Source organism: Chaetodon auriga, chromosome 10 (genome assembly GCF_051107435.1).
Source record: "Chaetodon auriga isolate fChaAug3 chromosome 10, fChaAug3.hap1, whole genome shotgun sequence".
Classification (NCBI taxonomy): Eukaryota; Metazoa; Chordata; class Actinopteri; order Chaetodontiformes; family Chaetodontidae; genus Chaetodon; species Chaetodon auriga.
The window spans coordinates 3,213,134-3,229,899 of record NC_135083.1 but is presented as its reverse complement, the minus strand read 5'-3'; the positions used below and the strand labels follow the sequence as shown (position 1 = coordinate 3,229,899).

General features: G+C 44.0%; 2 protein-coding genes across 2 annotated transcripts; both read left to right on the top strand.

Moving 5' to 3' along the window:
* The first annotated feature begins 1,625 nt into the window (after positions 1-1,625).
* LOC143326974 (tubulin alpha chain) lies at positions 1,626-4,675 on the top strand. The gene is made up of 4 exons (XM_076741066.1): positions 1,626-1,782; positions 2,827-3,049; positions 3,141-3,289; positions 3,387-4,675. Exons 1-4 carry the CDS (start codon positions 1,780-1,782, stop codon positions 4,365-4,367), a joined length of 1,356 nt encoding a protein of 451 aa, XP_076597181.1. The 5' UTR covers positions 1,626-1,779; the 3' UTR covers positions 4,368-4,675.
* A 3,092-nt stretch (positions 4,676-7,767) lies between these two features.
* Positions 7,768-10,335, top strand: LOC143326971 (tubulin alpha-1C chain-like). The gene is made up of 4 exons (XM_076741064.1): positions 7,768-7,874; positions 8,722-8,944; positions 9,032-9,180; positions 9,278-10,335. The coding sequence occupies exons 1-4, from the start codon at positions 7,872-7,874 to the stop codon at positions 10,253-10,255; spliced, it is 1,353 nt and encodes a 450-aa protein (XP_076597179.1). The 5' UTR covers positions 7,768-7,871; the 3' UTR covers positions 10,256-10,335.
* The last annotated feature ends 6,431 nt before the right edge of the window (positions 10,336-16,766 follow it).

The following is a 16,766-nucleotide window of genomic DNA, read 5'->3' as shown; positions in this document are numbered from 1 at the left end:
GCCAGAAACACTGCGGGAAAGCGCAACGTCATTGGCTTCAAAAGGACAGCCAGATGTCATATATTGTTGATTTTGACAGTGTCCAGAATGATTCACCAATTATCTCCTGATTTCACTGTGACTGTGGCTGCAGGTCCCTCTGATCCGTGATCAGCTTCCCATCAGTGAGTTATCGTTTCCTCCTCTGGGACAACTGCTGTTATGGAGTTTGCTTTGTTGATAGCAACCAAGTTATTTAACTGCCTGTTAGTTTGCTGGGGTGGTCTTTAGGCCCACTGAAGAACAATTTATGGTCTTTCTCATTGAAGGTTGAATTTTTAAGAGAGACACCAACAGAGCCGCTGAGCACGTCCGGTAACATTACCGTCTCCAGAGAGAACGAACTGTTATGCAAACAGCAACTGTGCTGATGAATTGTCTGAACAAAAGAGCTGACCCACATTGATGGCATCCATCTTGTGCCGCAGAGGCCACACCCCATCATCCTGACATGGCAGTTTATGTTTTTTTAGTCATCAGTTTTAGAAGAGGAGGACACTTGCAGCTGTAGGTGGCAAATGCATCTCCTCACAGGCGCAGGGCATCAGGGTGGATTTTGGAAAAAGAGGTGCCCGAGGTGTCTCACTTCCCCCCACAGAGGCAGCTGCACTGCAGCCTGTTAATGCTGCCATTTAAGCCGGGTCACGTGACCACCAGATAAAGGCGGTCTATGTGGCTACCAGGCTGTATCCAGGCAACTCCATTATTCATTTCCTAGCAACGGTTAAATCTTGGGAGGAGTGCTGGGGGTTGGGCATCTGCAGCTCTCTGCAGCCGACATGTCCCTCATTTATGACTGGGCAGCTTGACCTCTTTTATCTTGGATCGACAGAAAATAAAATCAGACGATTTCAAATAAAATCAACTGCCCTAATGCTCAGTAAAATACACAGCCATCAGGTAAACAGAGATTTTTTTCATATACAAACTGCATTAAATATAACACGTATCACATGCAAGAGATGAAACATGGTCAGAGCAAAGATGAACCAAAATATAACGAACGTAACAGAACCTACCTGGAAATAACGTTCAAGTAACTGACACTTGTTTCTTGATGTTGTTTCCAGGCAGAATATCATGATACCAGCATCTCAGTGGAAGATTTGTATAACGCTGCAATGTGAAAGCATCCATGAGTTGGAAATTCAGGCAAATTCATGCCAAAATTTTGGAGACAAGTTGACTGATTGCCTAATTGATTTTGTATTGGCAGGTGATCAGACATCAGTGTTATTATGTATGAGGCCAACTATGATAAAAGAAGAAATCAAGAGCTGAAGACTCTATTTTAATTGATTCTCCCTCTTCAGTTCTTTTGAAATGTCTTCTTTGTTTGTTTTTCTGTTTTGCTCCAGAAGTTTAATGATTGTGTGGCAGACTGGGCCTGTCTGGTACCAGCATGCTGAAAATTACGCAGCATTTTCCTCACAATGAGAGGCGACATGCTCGCAGCACAATGAGAAGATGACGGGATCGGGTGGGGTCTGAGAGGCGGTCCATGCAGCGCGAGAGACGCTCGTCCAATAGAAAGCCGGAGACAGTTTAAAACCTCAAATTGACAGGGGATTGACCAATAGCGGCTCAGCAGCCACCGGCGCCAGTGCTGCACTTGCATATATACCGCTGTCCATCCTCATGTGCGCCATTTTCTCTTACATCGACCCCATAACTGTCGAGTTGTAAGACTCTCTGTCAAGGAGCTTCTGCAACCCTCTGCCACGACTACAACACAACAACATGGTAAGAACTTCTCTTCTTAAAGAGGTTTACAACTTGCTTCAACTTTTTATGGACGCGAGTTGTGGGGATGATGATGATGGTGATGAGGAGGAGGAGGACGACACGCGAGCATTCATGGAAATGTGGGAATGAGTTATCTAGGGATTAAAGCGTCCCTTTAGTCGTTTTAGGCGTAACCGTTAAATTTGAATGTTTTGCTATGAGCTTTGATGTGAGGGGATGTTCTGGCGGTCTTGGGTGGATCCATGAAGAGGCGGACAGACTGAGACAAAAGAGGTTTTCAACAGATTGCAGTGCGGACAGAATGAAACGGCTTCGGTCCAACCGCCGACTGTGCGCTGTTTCATCCTCCCCCTCGGTGTGACTGAGCTCCGGTCAGCGTAGCTCCTGACAGCGCTGCCCTGCAACATTAAATCGGTGTTAAGTTGACTGGGAGGGAGGATGCGCATTACGTTACACGTCCGCAGATGTCCCACACCCAGAGAAACCCAATCCGTGGGGGGTGACAGGCGCTGTCAGCATGGCGCGAGGCATTAAAAATTCATGGCAGTGATGGACACTGCTTCGTCCGCTGATGGCTGCCGCTCTGACGCGGGTTCAGAGGAGACATTTTCTGAGCGCGCGGAACTTCTCAGTCTGTGCGCGTTCTCACTTCTTTTTCAACAAACGTCATCTGTTGCTTGAGAGAGTGGAGGGCTTGTCGCATAGCAACGCAGTTGCAGACACAATGCAGTTCTGAGGCTGTTTTTGATTGGTTGTTGCTGATCACGTTAGATTTCAGCGACCACTAAAGCGAAGACAACCCAAGAGCTGTTTAATTTATATTATCAGCCAATATTTTTAGACTTTGTATGTATTTAGAGAAATAAAAAAATAAAATCTACAAATCTGTAGGCCCTCTTCTTCATCCACTATAACTATGAAATTGAATTAACATATTTTGAGTATCAAAACCCACATATATATTGTCTTTTACAGTGTGACATGTCTTAATAACACCTAAATAACCTCACTTTATTTATTTATTTATTTTTTTCCCCACAGCGTGAGTGTATCTCCATCCACGTGGGTCAGGCTGGTGTCCAGATTGGCAATGCCTGCTGGGAGCTTTACTGCCTGGAACATGGGATCCAGCCGGACGGACAGATGCCCAGTGACAAGACCATTGGAGGAGGAGATGATTCCTTCAACACCTTCTTCAGTGAGACTGGAGCTGGAAAGCACGTCCCCAGAGCTGTTTTTGTGGACCTGGAGCCCACTGTTATTGGTAAACTCTCATTAAATATAGATAGATAGTTACCTTTTGATTTCAAAAAGTCAAACCCTCAAATCATTTGTGATCCAACCTGTCTCCTCAGATGAGGTGCGCACAGGGACCTACCGCCAGCTGTTCCACCCCGAGCAGCTGATCACTGGGAAGGAGGATGCTGCCAACAACTACGCCCGTGGACACTACACCATCGGCAAAGAGATCATTGACCTGGTGCTGGACAGGATCCGCAAACTGGTGTGTACAGTCAGAGCAGATTTTGCTCCAGAATATGAGATGAAAAGACAGAACTGTATCTGATATGTGACCATTGTCTCTCCCTCTCTGTCCTCAGGCTGACCAGTGCACTGGCCTTCAGGGCTTCCTGGTTTTCCACAGCTTCGGAGGTGGCACCGGCTCTGGTTTCACCTCCCTGCTGATGGAGCGTCTGTCTGTGGACTACGGCAAGAAGTCCAAGCTGGAGTTCTCCATCTACCCAGCTCCCCAGGTGTCCACCGCTGTGGTGGAGCCCTACAACTCCATCCTGACCACCCACACCACCCTGGAGCACTCTGACTGCGCCTTCATGGTGGACAACGAGGCCATCTACGATATCTGCCGCAGGAACCTCGACATCGAGCGTCCCACTTACACCAACCTGAACAGGTTAATTGGTCAGATTGTGTCCTCCATCACTGCTTCCCTTCGTTTTGATGGTGCCCTCAATGTTGATCTGACAGAGTTCCAGACCAACTTGGTGCCATATCCCCGTATCCACTTCCCTCTGGCCACTTATGCCCCAGTCATCTCTGCTGAGAAGGCTTACCATGAGCAGCTCTCAGTGTCAGAAATTACCAATGCCTGCTTCGAGCCAGCCAATCAGATGGTGAAATGTGACCCTCGCCACGGCAAGTACATGGCTTGTTGCCTGCTGTATCGTGGTGATGTGGTGCCCAAAGATGTGAATGCTGCCATTGCCACCATCAAGACCAAGCGCTCCATCCAGTTTGTGGACTGGTGCCCCACTGGTTTCAAGGTCGGCATCAACTACCAGCCGCCCACTGTTGTTCCTGGTGGAGACCTGGCCAAGGTCCAGAGGGCCGTGTGCATGCTGAGCAACACCACTGCTATTGCAGAGGCCTGGGCTCGCCTTGACCACAAGTTTGATCTGATGTACGCTAAGCGTGCCTTTGTTCACTGGTATGTGGGTGAGGGGATGGAGGAGGGAGAGTTCTCTGAGGCCAGAGAGGATATGGCAGCTCTGGAGAAGGATTATGAGGAGGTTGGAGTCGACTCCATTGAGGGCGAGGGAGAGGAGGAAGGAGAGGAGTATTAAAGTGACATAAAGGTATTAGTTCAACAGGAAATAATTGATTCAATGCATTCGTAAAATACATTCCAAAAAGAAATGTTTATTAATTTCCAGTTCTGCTGTTAAGAATAAAATGTTCAGAGGGGGTGTAACCAGGTTTTTGGGTTGGATGTCAATTGGAGTCTTTCAAAGGTGAAGAAGAGGCATCTTCAACAGGACAAAGAATGACTTAAACAGTAAACAACTGCTTTAAATTTTCTCTGAAAGGCATTCCAAAATGTTTGTCTCACATTTCAGTTTGGTGATGTTCAAAATAAAGTTCCTGAAACAGATGAAGTCGTCAGTGTTGTTAATCTGACCTTTACTTATTTCTTTGTTTTTAAAAAATTAAGTATGTGAAGTCTGGAATGATGAGTGTCCAAATCTGAAGTCCTGGACCAGTTCATGTAATCCACTCAGGAAACTGTAGAGTTAGTTTGGTACATTGCTCTACATCAATAAACATACATCACATGTCAACATGCAGTACACACAGTGTGTACATTCTACTTTGACACCATTGAAACATTTGTTTTGTAGTTGATATAAACCTGAAATTTTGTTTTGTAGTTGATATAAACCTGAAATTTTGTTTTGTAGTTGATATAAACCTGAAATTTGGACTTGTGCCCACTTCTGCAGGCCTGGGCTTGACCTCTAGGCTGAAACTATATTAACATTTATCAGAGGGTTATTTAGAAGTGCTCAGAAAGCAATATCTCTAAAGGACTGTGTGAATGTGAGACTGCATTAACAAGTCACGACTGTAATCCTTTCAACAGTAACGGCAGCTTATTTGAGATCAAGACATCAAAAGCATTTTATCATGTAGGATTTCTGTGAGTTGATGCATCAGTATGATCCACATGCACATCATGAGACATGAGAGGTGTCTGCCACTCGAACATGAACGCGATTGAAACTGAGGCTTTAAACAATTTTCCTGAGACAATCGAGGAGGGTCTGTTTGGCACAGACCTGAACCATTTCGGGTACGATTCCAGCTGCAGTACTCTGCCATCACACCATCGCAGGACACACCAGCGTCCGTCCTGTGCAGACACACAACACCTAATCCGATAGGATCAGTCCCACTTACACCAACCTGAACAGGCTGATCAGTCAGATTGTGTCCTCCATCACTGCTTCCCTGCGATTCGACACACCTGCTGGATGCTTTCCATGTGTTGTTTGAGGCTGTTCCTCTGTTTCTTATGAAGTTAAATTACAAATCCTTTCCTGACATGTTCAGATTAAAGGGAGCCAGTTAACTGCCACACATACATGTCAATATGAATTCAATATGGAGGCTTATTTGTGCAGTAAACATATTACTATTTATTTGCATCAACATGCATATTCTTAAAAATAAAAGGGATATATCCCCCAAAGATGAGAAGTGTAATAGAATTGGGATATTTTAAAGCATATTTGTTTGAATGTGGGCTTGCCTGCTTGATTCCTCTCTTTGATTCTTTTTTTTTGGTCGCAATTTATGTTTCATATAAGCAAGTTTTCCAACTGATAAACAACATACTTCAACACAAGACGACATATTCGAATAAACTAATCAAGATCAAGTTACAAAAGAAACACACCAGTGATAAAAAGTCTCTGAGTCGACAATCAACAATCCTTCAAGCTCCATGAAAGCCTGCCGCTGCAAGCCCACACCTCCAAACCAGATCTTTACATTCATCCTGTTTATTGTCCCATTCCCCATTCTCTATTTCATGCTAACTCTTGCATCACTGCAGATCCAAAAAAATAGCAAAATATTTGTGCAGTTTTGGATGATAAATAACTGTAAACCGTAGACTGTATGTGCAATATCGCAGTAGTGCAGATAATATGTAAAATATTGGAGTTTGTGAGGTAGCTAGAGATTAACTGTTTGAATTACTGTTGTACAGTGTGATGGCTCGTGGCAGGAATGATTTCCTGAAGCAGTCCTTGTGACAGCGGAGCTGGAGCAGTCCATTGGAGAAGGAGCTCCGCTGTCTGTCCACGAGGTGGTGAAGAGGATGCTCAGGGTTATCCATGATGGACAACAGTCTGTCCAGTGTCCTCCTCTCCACCACCTCCTCAAAGGTGTCTAGTTTGCAGCCAATAACGGAGCCGGCCTTCCTGATCACTTTGTTCAGTCTGTTGGTGTCGCCGGCTCCAATGCTGCTCCCCCAGCACACTGCAGCAAAGAAGCGTGAGCTGGCAACAACAGACTGGTAGAAGATCTCCAACATCTCGCTGCACACATTGAAAGATCTGACTCTCCTCAGGAAATAGAGTCTGCTCATCCCCTTCTTAAATATGCGGGATGATTGACTTATGTAATTCTCTATTTGTTATCAGAATTCTTTTTGTTGGTTACTCATATTTACCTGCTATGTTCTGCTTCTCATATGGTGTTTCCACGGGAACGCACATCGTCATATGGAAGTGGGCGTGGTTTCATCTAAACTGGGTTGGAGTAACACTGATGGGGAGGTTGGAGGAGAGGAATATTGAACAGGTGTTCCCTATATTGATCTCTGAGCTATGCGTCTATTGATGTGAAAAATAAAGTTTGTTCATTAACTGCAGTACTGTTTCCTTGAACACTTGTTCTTAGGGCACTAAGAAATCTACTGCTTTGTCACAGACTGACAGTTATTCTGCTCACGTTATATTCTACGCCACTGGTAAACATCTGCTCTCAACATTTAGGTTAATACCTTCCATTTCGCATTCTAAAGAATGCAAAATGGAACGATTTGTCAGTAAATGGGGACCTCTAGTGGTGCTAGACGGTGGAAATGAAATTTTACTTTAAATACTTTAAGTACATTTTGCAGTGTGTACAGGATTTTGGGTGTGAGTATTTTTACTTTGTTGTATTGGTGTTCTTATTCAAGCGAAGGACTGAAGCATGAGTGGTGGAAGAAGTACCCAGATCATTCATTTAAGTAAAAGTAGCAATACCACAATGTACAAATCATCTGTTGCAAGTAAATGTTGCGCATTCAAATGGTTACTTGAGTAAAAATACAGCAAAAGCGTTAGCAGAATTGAAGTATAAAGCAGCAGAAAAAGAGAAGTGTCTATCTGAAAAAGGAAATATTGACAGACTCTGTGAAGATACTGATGTACTGATCGAAGCGACACAAAACAAAAGAGTGAAATCGCTCCAAAAAGCATTCACTTCCTGGTTGGATCATTCTATCCTTTGATGACACGCACGTGCGATTGCCCCACTTTCCTGCAGGGCTCGTGGCATTTCATTGTGGAATATGGCAGTTCAATTTAACCAATGGTAATCCCCCCATGTGACCCCGGGAGCCAATCGGATTCAGCGGCACGTCTCTGGCCGGTCAGGGAATATAAAAGGCCCCGCCCGGCTGAACTCGTCAGTTACTTCTTACACAGGACCCATTACGGCCGAACTGTAAGAGCTAACTTAGTCTCTTCCTCTTCCTCATCTGAACTTCGACAGACTTTACAGCTTCAGGAAACATGGTGAGCATGAAAATATATTTTTTCTTCACTTTTCGTGTTGATTTAAGTAAATTCAAAAGTCTGAAGAGTGTCATTACGCGGCAGCTCAGTTTAATCCGGGCCAGTATAACAGTTATCAACTTTAAGAAACGGCATTATCTGTCCACGTTTTGGCTTTGTTTAAAAAACGTTTGACATGAAGGACTAGTCACCAGACTTCCATTAATGGGTCGTTTAGTGTGAGTTAACTGAACAGGGCACAGCCCAAAATGATGTTCACTGCCAGTTTCCGGTTTGCGTGTCTGCGCATCGACCCAGTTGGCGAAGGTCACTGTGCTTTCAGCCTGAAACATTCCTCTGTCTGAAGCGGCCTGGCCTTAATGAAACTGCAGCCACAGGCTTTTCAAACCAGCCTATTCACCTAAAGCCATCTGGGCCTTTGTATTGAATCTCTCCTGTTGTGTAGGCCTGCTGCTTTTGTGTGAAAATCTTTATCTAACCTTACAGCTGTGTTTGTTGTTCCACCACAGAACTTTGATGGAACATTTTTGATCTCAACACGTGATTTTTCTCCTGTGAGCGCTCTGTATGTCTGAATAAGCCTCTGTGTGATAGCTTTGTTTCTAGAGGGTTTTCGGTTCAGCTGGTAAATGAATGTGCCTGTGTCATCAGGTGACCTCAGTCACGATGATCTGGTTCTTTACAAAAGAGCCTTTTTTTTTCCCCCTCCCCAGCCTCCTCCTGAGACACTCTCAACATGTGATGAGATGCCTTCAGCGTCAAATTGAGTTGGTTGCAGATGTTAAAAGAACTAATGAAGAATGTGTTTCATCTGAGTGTATTTTTATAATCCCTTTAACTTTCACAGCGTGAGTGTATCTCAGTGCACGTTGGTCAGGCTGGTGTCCAGATTGGCAATGCCTGCTGGGAGCTTTACTGCCTGGAACATGGGATCCAGCCGGACGGACAGATGCCCAGTGACAAGACCATTGGAGGAGGAGATGATTCCTTCAACACCTTCTTCAGTGAGACTGGAGCTGGAAAGCACGTCCCCAGAGCTGTTTTTGTGGACCTGGAGCCCACTGTTATTGGTAAACTCTCATTAAGTATAGATAGTTACCTTTTGATTTCAAAAAGTCAAACCCTCAAATCATTTGTGATCCAACCTGTCTCCTCAGATGAGGTGCGCACTGGGACCTACCGCCAGCTGTTCCACCCTGAGCAGCTGATCACTGGGAAGGAGGATGCTGCCAACAACTACGCTCGTGGACACTACACCATCGGCAAAGAGCTCATTGATGTAGTGCTGGACAGGATCCGCAAACTGGTGGGTACAGTCAGAGCAGATTTTGCTCCAGAATATGAGATGAAAAGCCAGAACTGTATCTGATATGTGACCATTGTCTCTCCCTCTCTGTCCTCAGGCTGACCAGTGCACTGGCCTTCAGGGCTTCCTGGTTTTCCACAGCTTCGGAGGTGGCACCGGCTCTGGTTTCACCTCCCTGCTGATGGAGCGTCTGTCTGTGGATTATGGTAAGAAGTCCAAGCTGGAGTTCTCCATCTACCCAGCTCCCCAGGTGTCCACCGCTGTGGTGGAGCCCTACAACTCCATCCTGACCACCCACACCACCCTGGAGCACTCTGACTGCGCCTTCATGGTGGACAACGAGGCCATCTACGATATCTGCCGCAGGAACCTCGACATCGAACGTCCCACTTACACCAACCTGAACAGGCTGATCAGTCAGATTGTGTCCTCCATCACTGCATCCCTTCGTTTCGATGGTGCCCTCAATGTTGATCTGACAGAGTTCCAGACCAACTTGGTGCCATATCCCCGTATCCACTTCCCTCTGGCCACCTACGCCCCAGTCATCTCTGCTGAGAAGGCTTACCATGAGCAGCTCTCTGTGGCTCAAATCACCAATGCCTGCTTCGAGCCAGCCAATCAGATGGTGAAATGTGACCCTCGCCACGGCAAGTACATGGCTTGTTGCCTGCTGTTCCGTGGTGATGTGGTGCCCAAAGATGTGAATGCTGCCATTGCCGCCATCAAGACCAAGCGCACTATCCAGTTTGTGGACTGGTGCCCCACTGGTTTCAAGGTTGGCATCAACTACCAGCCACCCACTGTCGTTCCTGGTGGAGACCTGGCCAAGGTCCAGAGGGCTGTGTGCATGCTGAGCAACACCACTGCTATTGCAGAGGCCTGGGCTCGCCTTGACCACAAGTTTGATCTGATGTACGCTAAGCGTGCCTTTGTTCACTGGTATGTGGGTGAGGGGATGGAGGAGGGAGAGTTCTCTGAGGCCAGAGAGGATATGGCAGCTCTGGAGAAGGATTATGAGGAGGTTGGTACTGATAGTATGGGAGAGGATGATGATGAAGGAGAGGAGTATTGAACAGGCATGCATTCCACTGTGTTGTATTCTGATCTGTGCCTCTATTGATGTGGAAAAATAAAGTTTGTTCACTGACTGCAGTACTGTTTCCTTGAACACTCATCCCATGGTGCTGTTGGAGAGCATGTTTACTTGAGCAGTGCAGATTGTCCTGTTTGTCATTTATTGCAGAGAGCATGCTGCTGTCGTGAGCGCTGTCAAACTGGTGTGTGTGTATGGGTTCAGACAGTACATTTCTTAGTGATATTATTCTGCTCACACTACACTCAGCCACTGTTAAACAACCTAAAGTTTCTATAATCACTTAAATGTAATGTTCTGCCTGTGGATGTTCTTGCTGCTCTGCTCACTTTCGTCACTTGGGGGCAGTGTTGTTCAACAGACGTTTGAACTCCTCAGGCTGAAACTGCAAACTACTGTAAATTTCAAATTGCTGCAGGTGGCCTGTACTTTACCTACCAAATGACTTCAGCATCAGGTGCTTCTGTGCACCATTTACAGATCTCACATCTGTTTTAAGGTGTGATTTGTTCTTTAGATGCACAGTGTGAGACGAACTGAGGCCTCACCTGGTCAGGTTTGGTGTTAACTCTGGGTCTGCTTTGTACTTCAAGGTGTAATTCAACCTGGAGAGACAAGTGAATGAAGAAAGGATCGGCATTTATTATAAAATGTGATTATCAAGTCTTGCAAGAATGTCTCTGGTGTTCAGACTCTACAGGGAGATTTTGAAATGGAGGGGCGTCTGCCCTGAGCAGCAGTCAGATAAAGAAAAGTGGGATGAACTACGGGCAAAGCAAGTAGAAGAAGTCATCCTCACTGAACGTTGGCAAGAGTTTCATTAAGTTGACATTTTTCCCCACTTAAGGGTTAAGATAATTTCCTGCCCTTCTGGAGTCAACATTTGGAATTGAAGTGATTTGTTTTAGTCTTTTCCAGACTGAAGAGGATGAAAAACTGAAAAAGGAAGGAGAGGTTCAGGGCCTTAACAAGTGCAGGTTCAGCTCGTGGAGCCCCCTGGTGGACGGCAGTGGTCAGTTATATTTCATCACAGTGCAGAAAGTTACACTTCAAAAGACCAGAGGGAATGAAGAGAGAGACTGTAAAAATGTTTGTCCTCTGTTTTTCTGCAAAGAACAATCCTGCGCTACGGAGCCCGGGACCTGACACGGGGAAAAAATAAATAAATTGTGGCCACGATATAGCTATAACGTGCGCACGAAATATTAATTTGTTCCCAGAAACACTAATTTGTTCCCACGAAATAGGTATAACGTGCTCACGAAATATTAAATGATAATAATATTATTCTTGGACAGCTGGGTAAGCAAATCGAGCGCACCTAAACTTCAGTAGCCTACGGGATATCTTCAAGGTAAGTTTCTTATTATGTTTTTGTTAATATCTTGTCGATATGTCCCACATTTAGACAGTTATTTTATCTACTACAAAGGGTAGCTGCCGTCTCACCCGACTTTGTATCATCCTGTTACTATGCTCATCCCCAGCCTAAAGTAAAACTCAATCGCTGTACCCCTGTCCATCGTTGTTTAGCGCCTCTGTCAGAGAAGGTGCGCTCGATTTGCTTACCCAGCTGTCCAGGAATAATATTTTTATCATTTAATAGTTCGTGCGCACGTTATACCTATTTCGTGGCCACAAATAAGTATTTCGTGCGCACGTTATGTTTATTTCGTGGCCACAAATTAGTATTTCGTGGGAACGAATTAATATTTCGTGCGCACGTTATAGCTATATCGTGGCCACAATTTATTTATTTTTTTCTCCGTGTCAGGTGCCGGGCTCCGTAAGTTATATATCTATATATGTCATCAAATAATATTTATTGGCATGAGTTTTTTTTATTTGATTCATTCTTAGGTTACATCTAACTACGCATCTGTTTTTGTGCTTTAACTTTAAACGTCCCTGCGTGTACTATCAATATATTTTATTTTGTTTTATTTATTTGGTCGTACTTTACCTGGCTGGCGGAGGTGCGTTTGAAGCAGCCGTAAAATCCCACCTCTGACCACAGAACAGCTTAATTCAGGTATTAATGCGCTAATGGACGACCACTTGGCGGAAGGATACAGCTGAACGCTCGCAGTCAGTTTTCAAACATTTCGCTGTAACAAGCCATCGACAAAGTTACTAGCAAAGTTGTGCTGTAATATTTTCAGCTGATTTAATAGTGAAAAGGTTTAGTCAAAATTTTTACCTTTCTAACTGAATATTTTTTTTAAGTGTTTACTTTACCTCTGTGTTTACCAGAGGCAGAAGGAACACGATCACCGCTGATTTAAGTTGGCCGCTTCTCGGCTAGCTACCTTTCGGTTGGCGCTATCGTTAGTAACTACCGGACGGTGGCCGAGGAAGGACATTGTTAATCAGTCTAAGGTGAGTGAGACTCTGACAAACTTCCTGTCGCTGCTCATTGATTATGAGCCGTTAATGAAGGTGTGAACAGGAAACATGAGTTGACCCGATTTATCATAGTTCAGCACTTTTGTGTCGTGACAAGACCGTGAGTCAGTATTCCCCTGAGCTGTACCTGTCTCACAGTCAGGTGGGGTCACCTGTCCACAGTCAGGTGCGTGATTCATCTGATTATATGTTTTGGTCTCAGGAAGCAGTGGTGGAAGAGGTCCCCAGATGCTTTAGTCAAATAAAAGTACCAACACATTATTGAAGAAACACTCCATTACTATTAGAGATCCTCCATAAGTAGAATTACTCAGCGATAAGTATCATCAGCAAATATTCAAAGTAAAAGTACTGATTCTGCAGTTAAATGTCTTTAGTGACTGATAATATGTGTTACATCAATAGATTGTTAATGCCAGAGCACCAATCTGCCAATCCATCAGTCTGTTGAAATATAATTAATTGATTAATTCTTTCAGACACTTTTTAAGCAAAAATGTCAAATATTTTCTGCTTCTAGCCTCTTAAACGCGAGGCTTTGCTGCGTTTCTTTGTCACTTATGTTGGTAAATGAAGAGTCTTTGTGTTTGGGACTGTTGGTTTAACAAAAGCAGTTTGATGGGAATTTACGATGAGCAGTTTTTGACAGTTTCTGACATTTTACAGACTGAACGATGAATCTTGTAAATATCAAGATAATCATTAGTTGTAGTCCCAGTTAATACTGAAACATCAACATTTCACTGCTCGAGGTGGAGCTAGTTTTAGCATCTTCACACACAGTGTGACGGTTAGTCCAATGGGTCAACTCCAAAATCTGAGGGGTCTTAAGATTAATGGGAAAGAAGAAAAACAAAGTTCTGAAGACAAATTTGTATAACTTTTCAGACTTTTCTCCTATCTTTGCTTTTTTTTGTAAAATATTCGATGACTTTACCTCAAAAAGTTATTTGAATGAAGATCATCTGAGACGTTTAAAGGGGAAATATGTCTTTGAAATGTGACAAGGGGCCCCAAATAGACCCTGCTTTTATATGAGTCACATGCTGAAAAAGTAGTGTCTCCAGCTCAACTCAACCCTCATATGTTGACCTTTTGCTGACACCATCCTCACACTAATGAACGCTGCCACACACGCGTCTTAAAACTGTGAACCCGTCAGACGCAGGTTAGAAAAGACGCACAGCTTTTATCAACCTACCAGTTTAGTTTTCTTTGCAATAAGTCTTTCAGCCTCTCAGAGCGGCTAACGTGGACACAGACTCTGTTTAAAAAGAGTTTTATTCGTTCAAAATGCAGCTAATAGCATCTTTGTGTTGGACCGTCCGTGATTCCCAAACCTGACGACATCACCAGACTTAACGAAGCTCCTGCAGAGCCACAGAAGACACTGCACTTCCTGTTTGTTGGTACTTCCTGTGACCTTTATACTGATCTTGATGTGTAAAATTTGGACTCTTTTCTAGGTCATGCCCAAACCGAAGGAATTACGACATGAACCGAGTATTACAAAAGTCTCTTGTACGAACACGAGAGGAATTTGAGCATGTTTGCTTTATCTCTGTCTGAACTTGTGGTTCCCTTTGTGTTGAATTTTGAGTGAGAACGCACCAAACAGATGCAGTTTGATGATAAATGTCAGAACAAGCAACAAAGAGGAGCACGGCTGGACAGACGGACTCTTTCTGGATGAACAGCCTGTTTGATGTTTGTGTGGGAAGATGTCAGTAGTCTGTTACAATAATGGTAAAGTTTATTTCTACAACACTTTTCTGAACAAGGTTACAAAGTTCTTTATGAACAAAATAGCAAATAGGAACCAAAGACAACAGTACAAGAACAAATGGATCAAAGCTGGGATGTAGGAACAACCAGCAGAGCTGCATCCACTGACCACAGAGGGAGTCAATAAATCCTTCACATAATCTGGATCGAGGCCATTTAACGCTTTAAAAGGATCGATGAAGTTTTAGAATCAATGCTGAGTGTGAGTCTGCTGATGCAGGAGTCGTGTGTGTGTTAGCGTTCTGACTGATGTCAGCATTACAAAAGACCAGCATGTAAAACCGAACGTAAAGAGACAAAACCGATCTGATTTCGAGGTTTTTTTGTTTTTGACTGAACGACATTCTTCACTCGAGCGTCTGAACAGAGATCTGCATCAGGAGTTCGAGCTGCCTGCAGCATGTTTTGCGTGAAGGAGGCGAGCTGTATCTTCAGGAGGCGCTTTATCTGAACGCTCAAACTGGTTTCTGTGGGAACATGACTGGGCGCCTCTCAATATGACAGGTCTCATCCTTTCTCTTTGCTAATGACGCCGTGAGTCACGACGCAGACGCTGATCTACGCTCATGACTTCATGCCACATGAGCAGCCTGATGAGTGTGTCCCTGCCTGAACTGTGATGTGTGTGTTTGCCTGTGCAGCTCCTGGATTAGCCTTCATGCTACGTACATGTGGCTGTGTCATATGGACTGATGGAGGTTAGAGACGTGTGTGTACAGACATGTGCACGGCCAGTCTTTAATCAGTGGTCGTTGTCAGTATGTGTCTGGACATAAGTACAGTACTTATTTGTACTTTAAGTACTTCCATTTTCTACTACTTTATCCTTCCACTCCACAACATCTCAGAGGAAAGTTTTCACTAGGTTGCATTTATTTTGTCACCTGTAGTCATCTTATTAATGCTTAGATGTTGTATTAATACAAAAAAAAAAAAACAATAAATGATGATATTTTTATGGATTAAGCCATCCGGCAGTACATAAGTATGTACAAGTATCTGCACCTCCTCAAGTAAAGTTGTAGGACTTTTACTCATACAAGAGTATTTCTACACTGCACTGCTGCTGTCTTTACTTACATAAAGGATCTGAGTACTTCTTCCAGCACTGTCTGTAATAAAGACAGAAGGCCTCCAAAGGATGATTAATGCCTTTATCAGCACATCTGCAGATTGTTTGAAGTTTGTAAATTGTGAAAAATGTCCGCCACAGTTTCTCAGAGCCCAAGGTGACGTCTTCATACGTCCTGAATTCAAAGATATTGACTTTACTTACATAGATGAGCATCAAATCCTCATATTAAAGAAGCTGATTATTGAATTAGTTATTAAAATAGTGGCAGAATAATTGGCTGATTGTAAAAGTCCCTGAAAGTGAGACAGGCACTCTCTTCACCCTTTAAGTGCTGATGTGTCAGCCAAGAGGAAGTAAAGTTCAAGTTAAGACGTCCTCCCTGCTTAACCCATCCACACAGCACAGCCAAAACACCCAAGATGAAAACGAAACAGAGTTCTGCCTTTCGTTGGAAATTCTCAGGAATCCCGAGTGTTGTTGGGAATTTCTGAGGTGAGATGAGGAGGTCGAGCCCGTCTGCACAGCCGTCATGTGTTTGGGATTAAAACTGACTCACTGTTAGAGATGTGACACTGATGGAGCTGAAAGTCTTCGGGGGCCACCGCGGAGCTGGACTCTGATTATCCCAGAGGGCCTCAGTGCACCACCTCAAACACGGTGGGGAAGGGGACAATAGAGGATGAAGAATGTGTTTAAAGATGATGATGATGGTAGAACTTAGACCCTCAGTCGATTTTTAGCTGACATGAAATGATCTGCAGCCTTTTTTACAGTCGGTTTAAGTCATTTTTCAAGCAAAAATGACAAATATTTGATGGTTTTGGCTTCTCATGTGAGACTTTACTGCCTCACTTCTCTTAAATGATAGTAAATTGAATATTTTGGGGTTTTGGACTGTTTTTTTTTTTTAGACAAAATAAGACATGAAGACGTCACTTTGGACTCCAGGCATCAGACCACACTTAACACACACACACACACACACACACACACACACACACACACATGCCCACATGTAGATTTCAACTGGTTTTGCTTGCTGGGATCATTCCTCCAGCTGGTGGAAGGAAAAAGGAAAGAGTTTGTCCGATGAAGCCGACTTCTGTCGTTTCCTCTTTGTCTGTCAGTGTTTCAGTGGAGGGACACTAAGAAAAAGAGGAATGAATGTTTGATTCTCACTTGAAGTCAGACTGCAGACGTCTTAAACGTGGATCTTCAAACAGC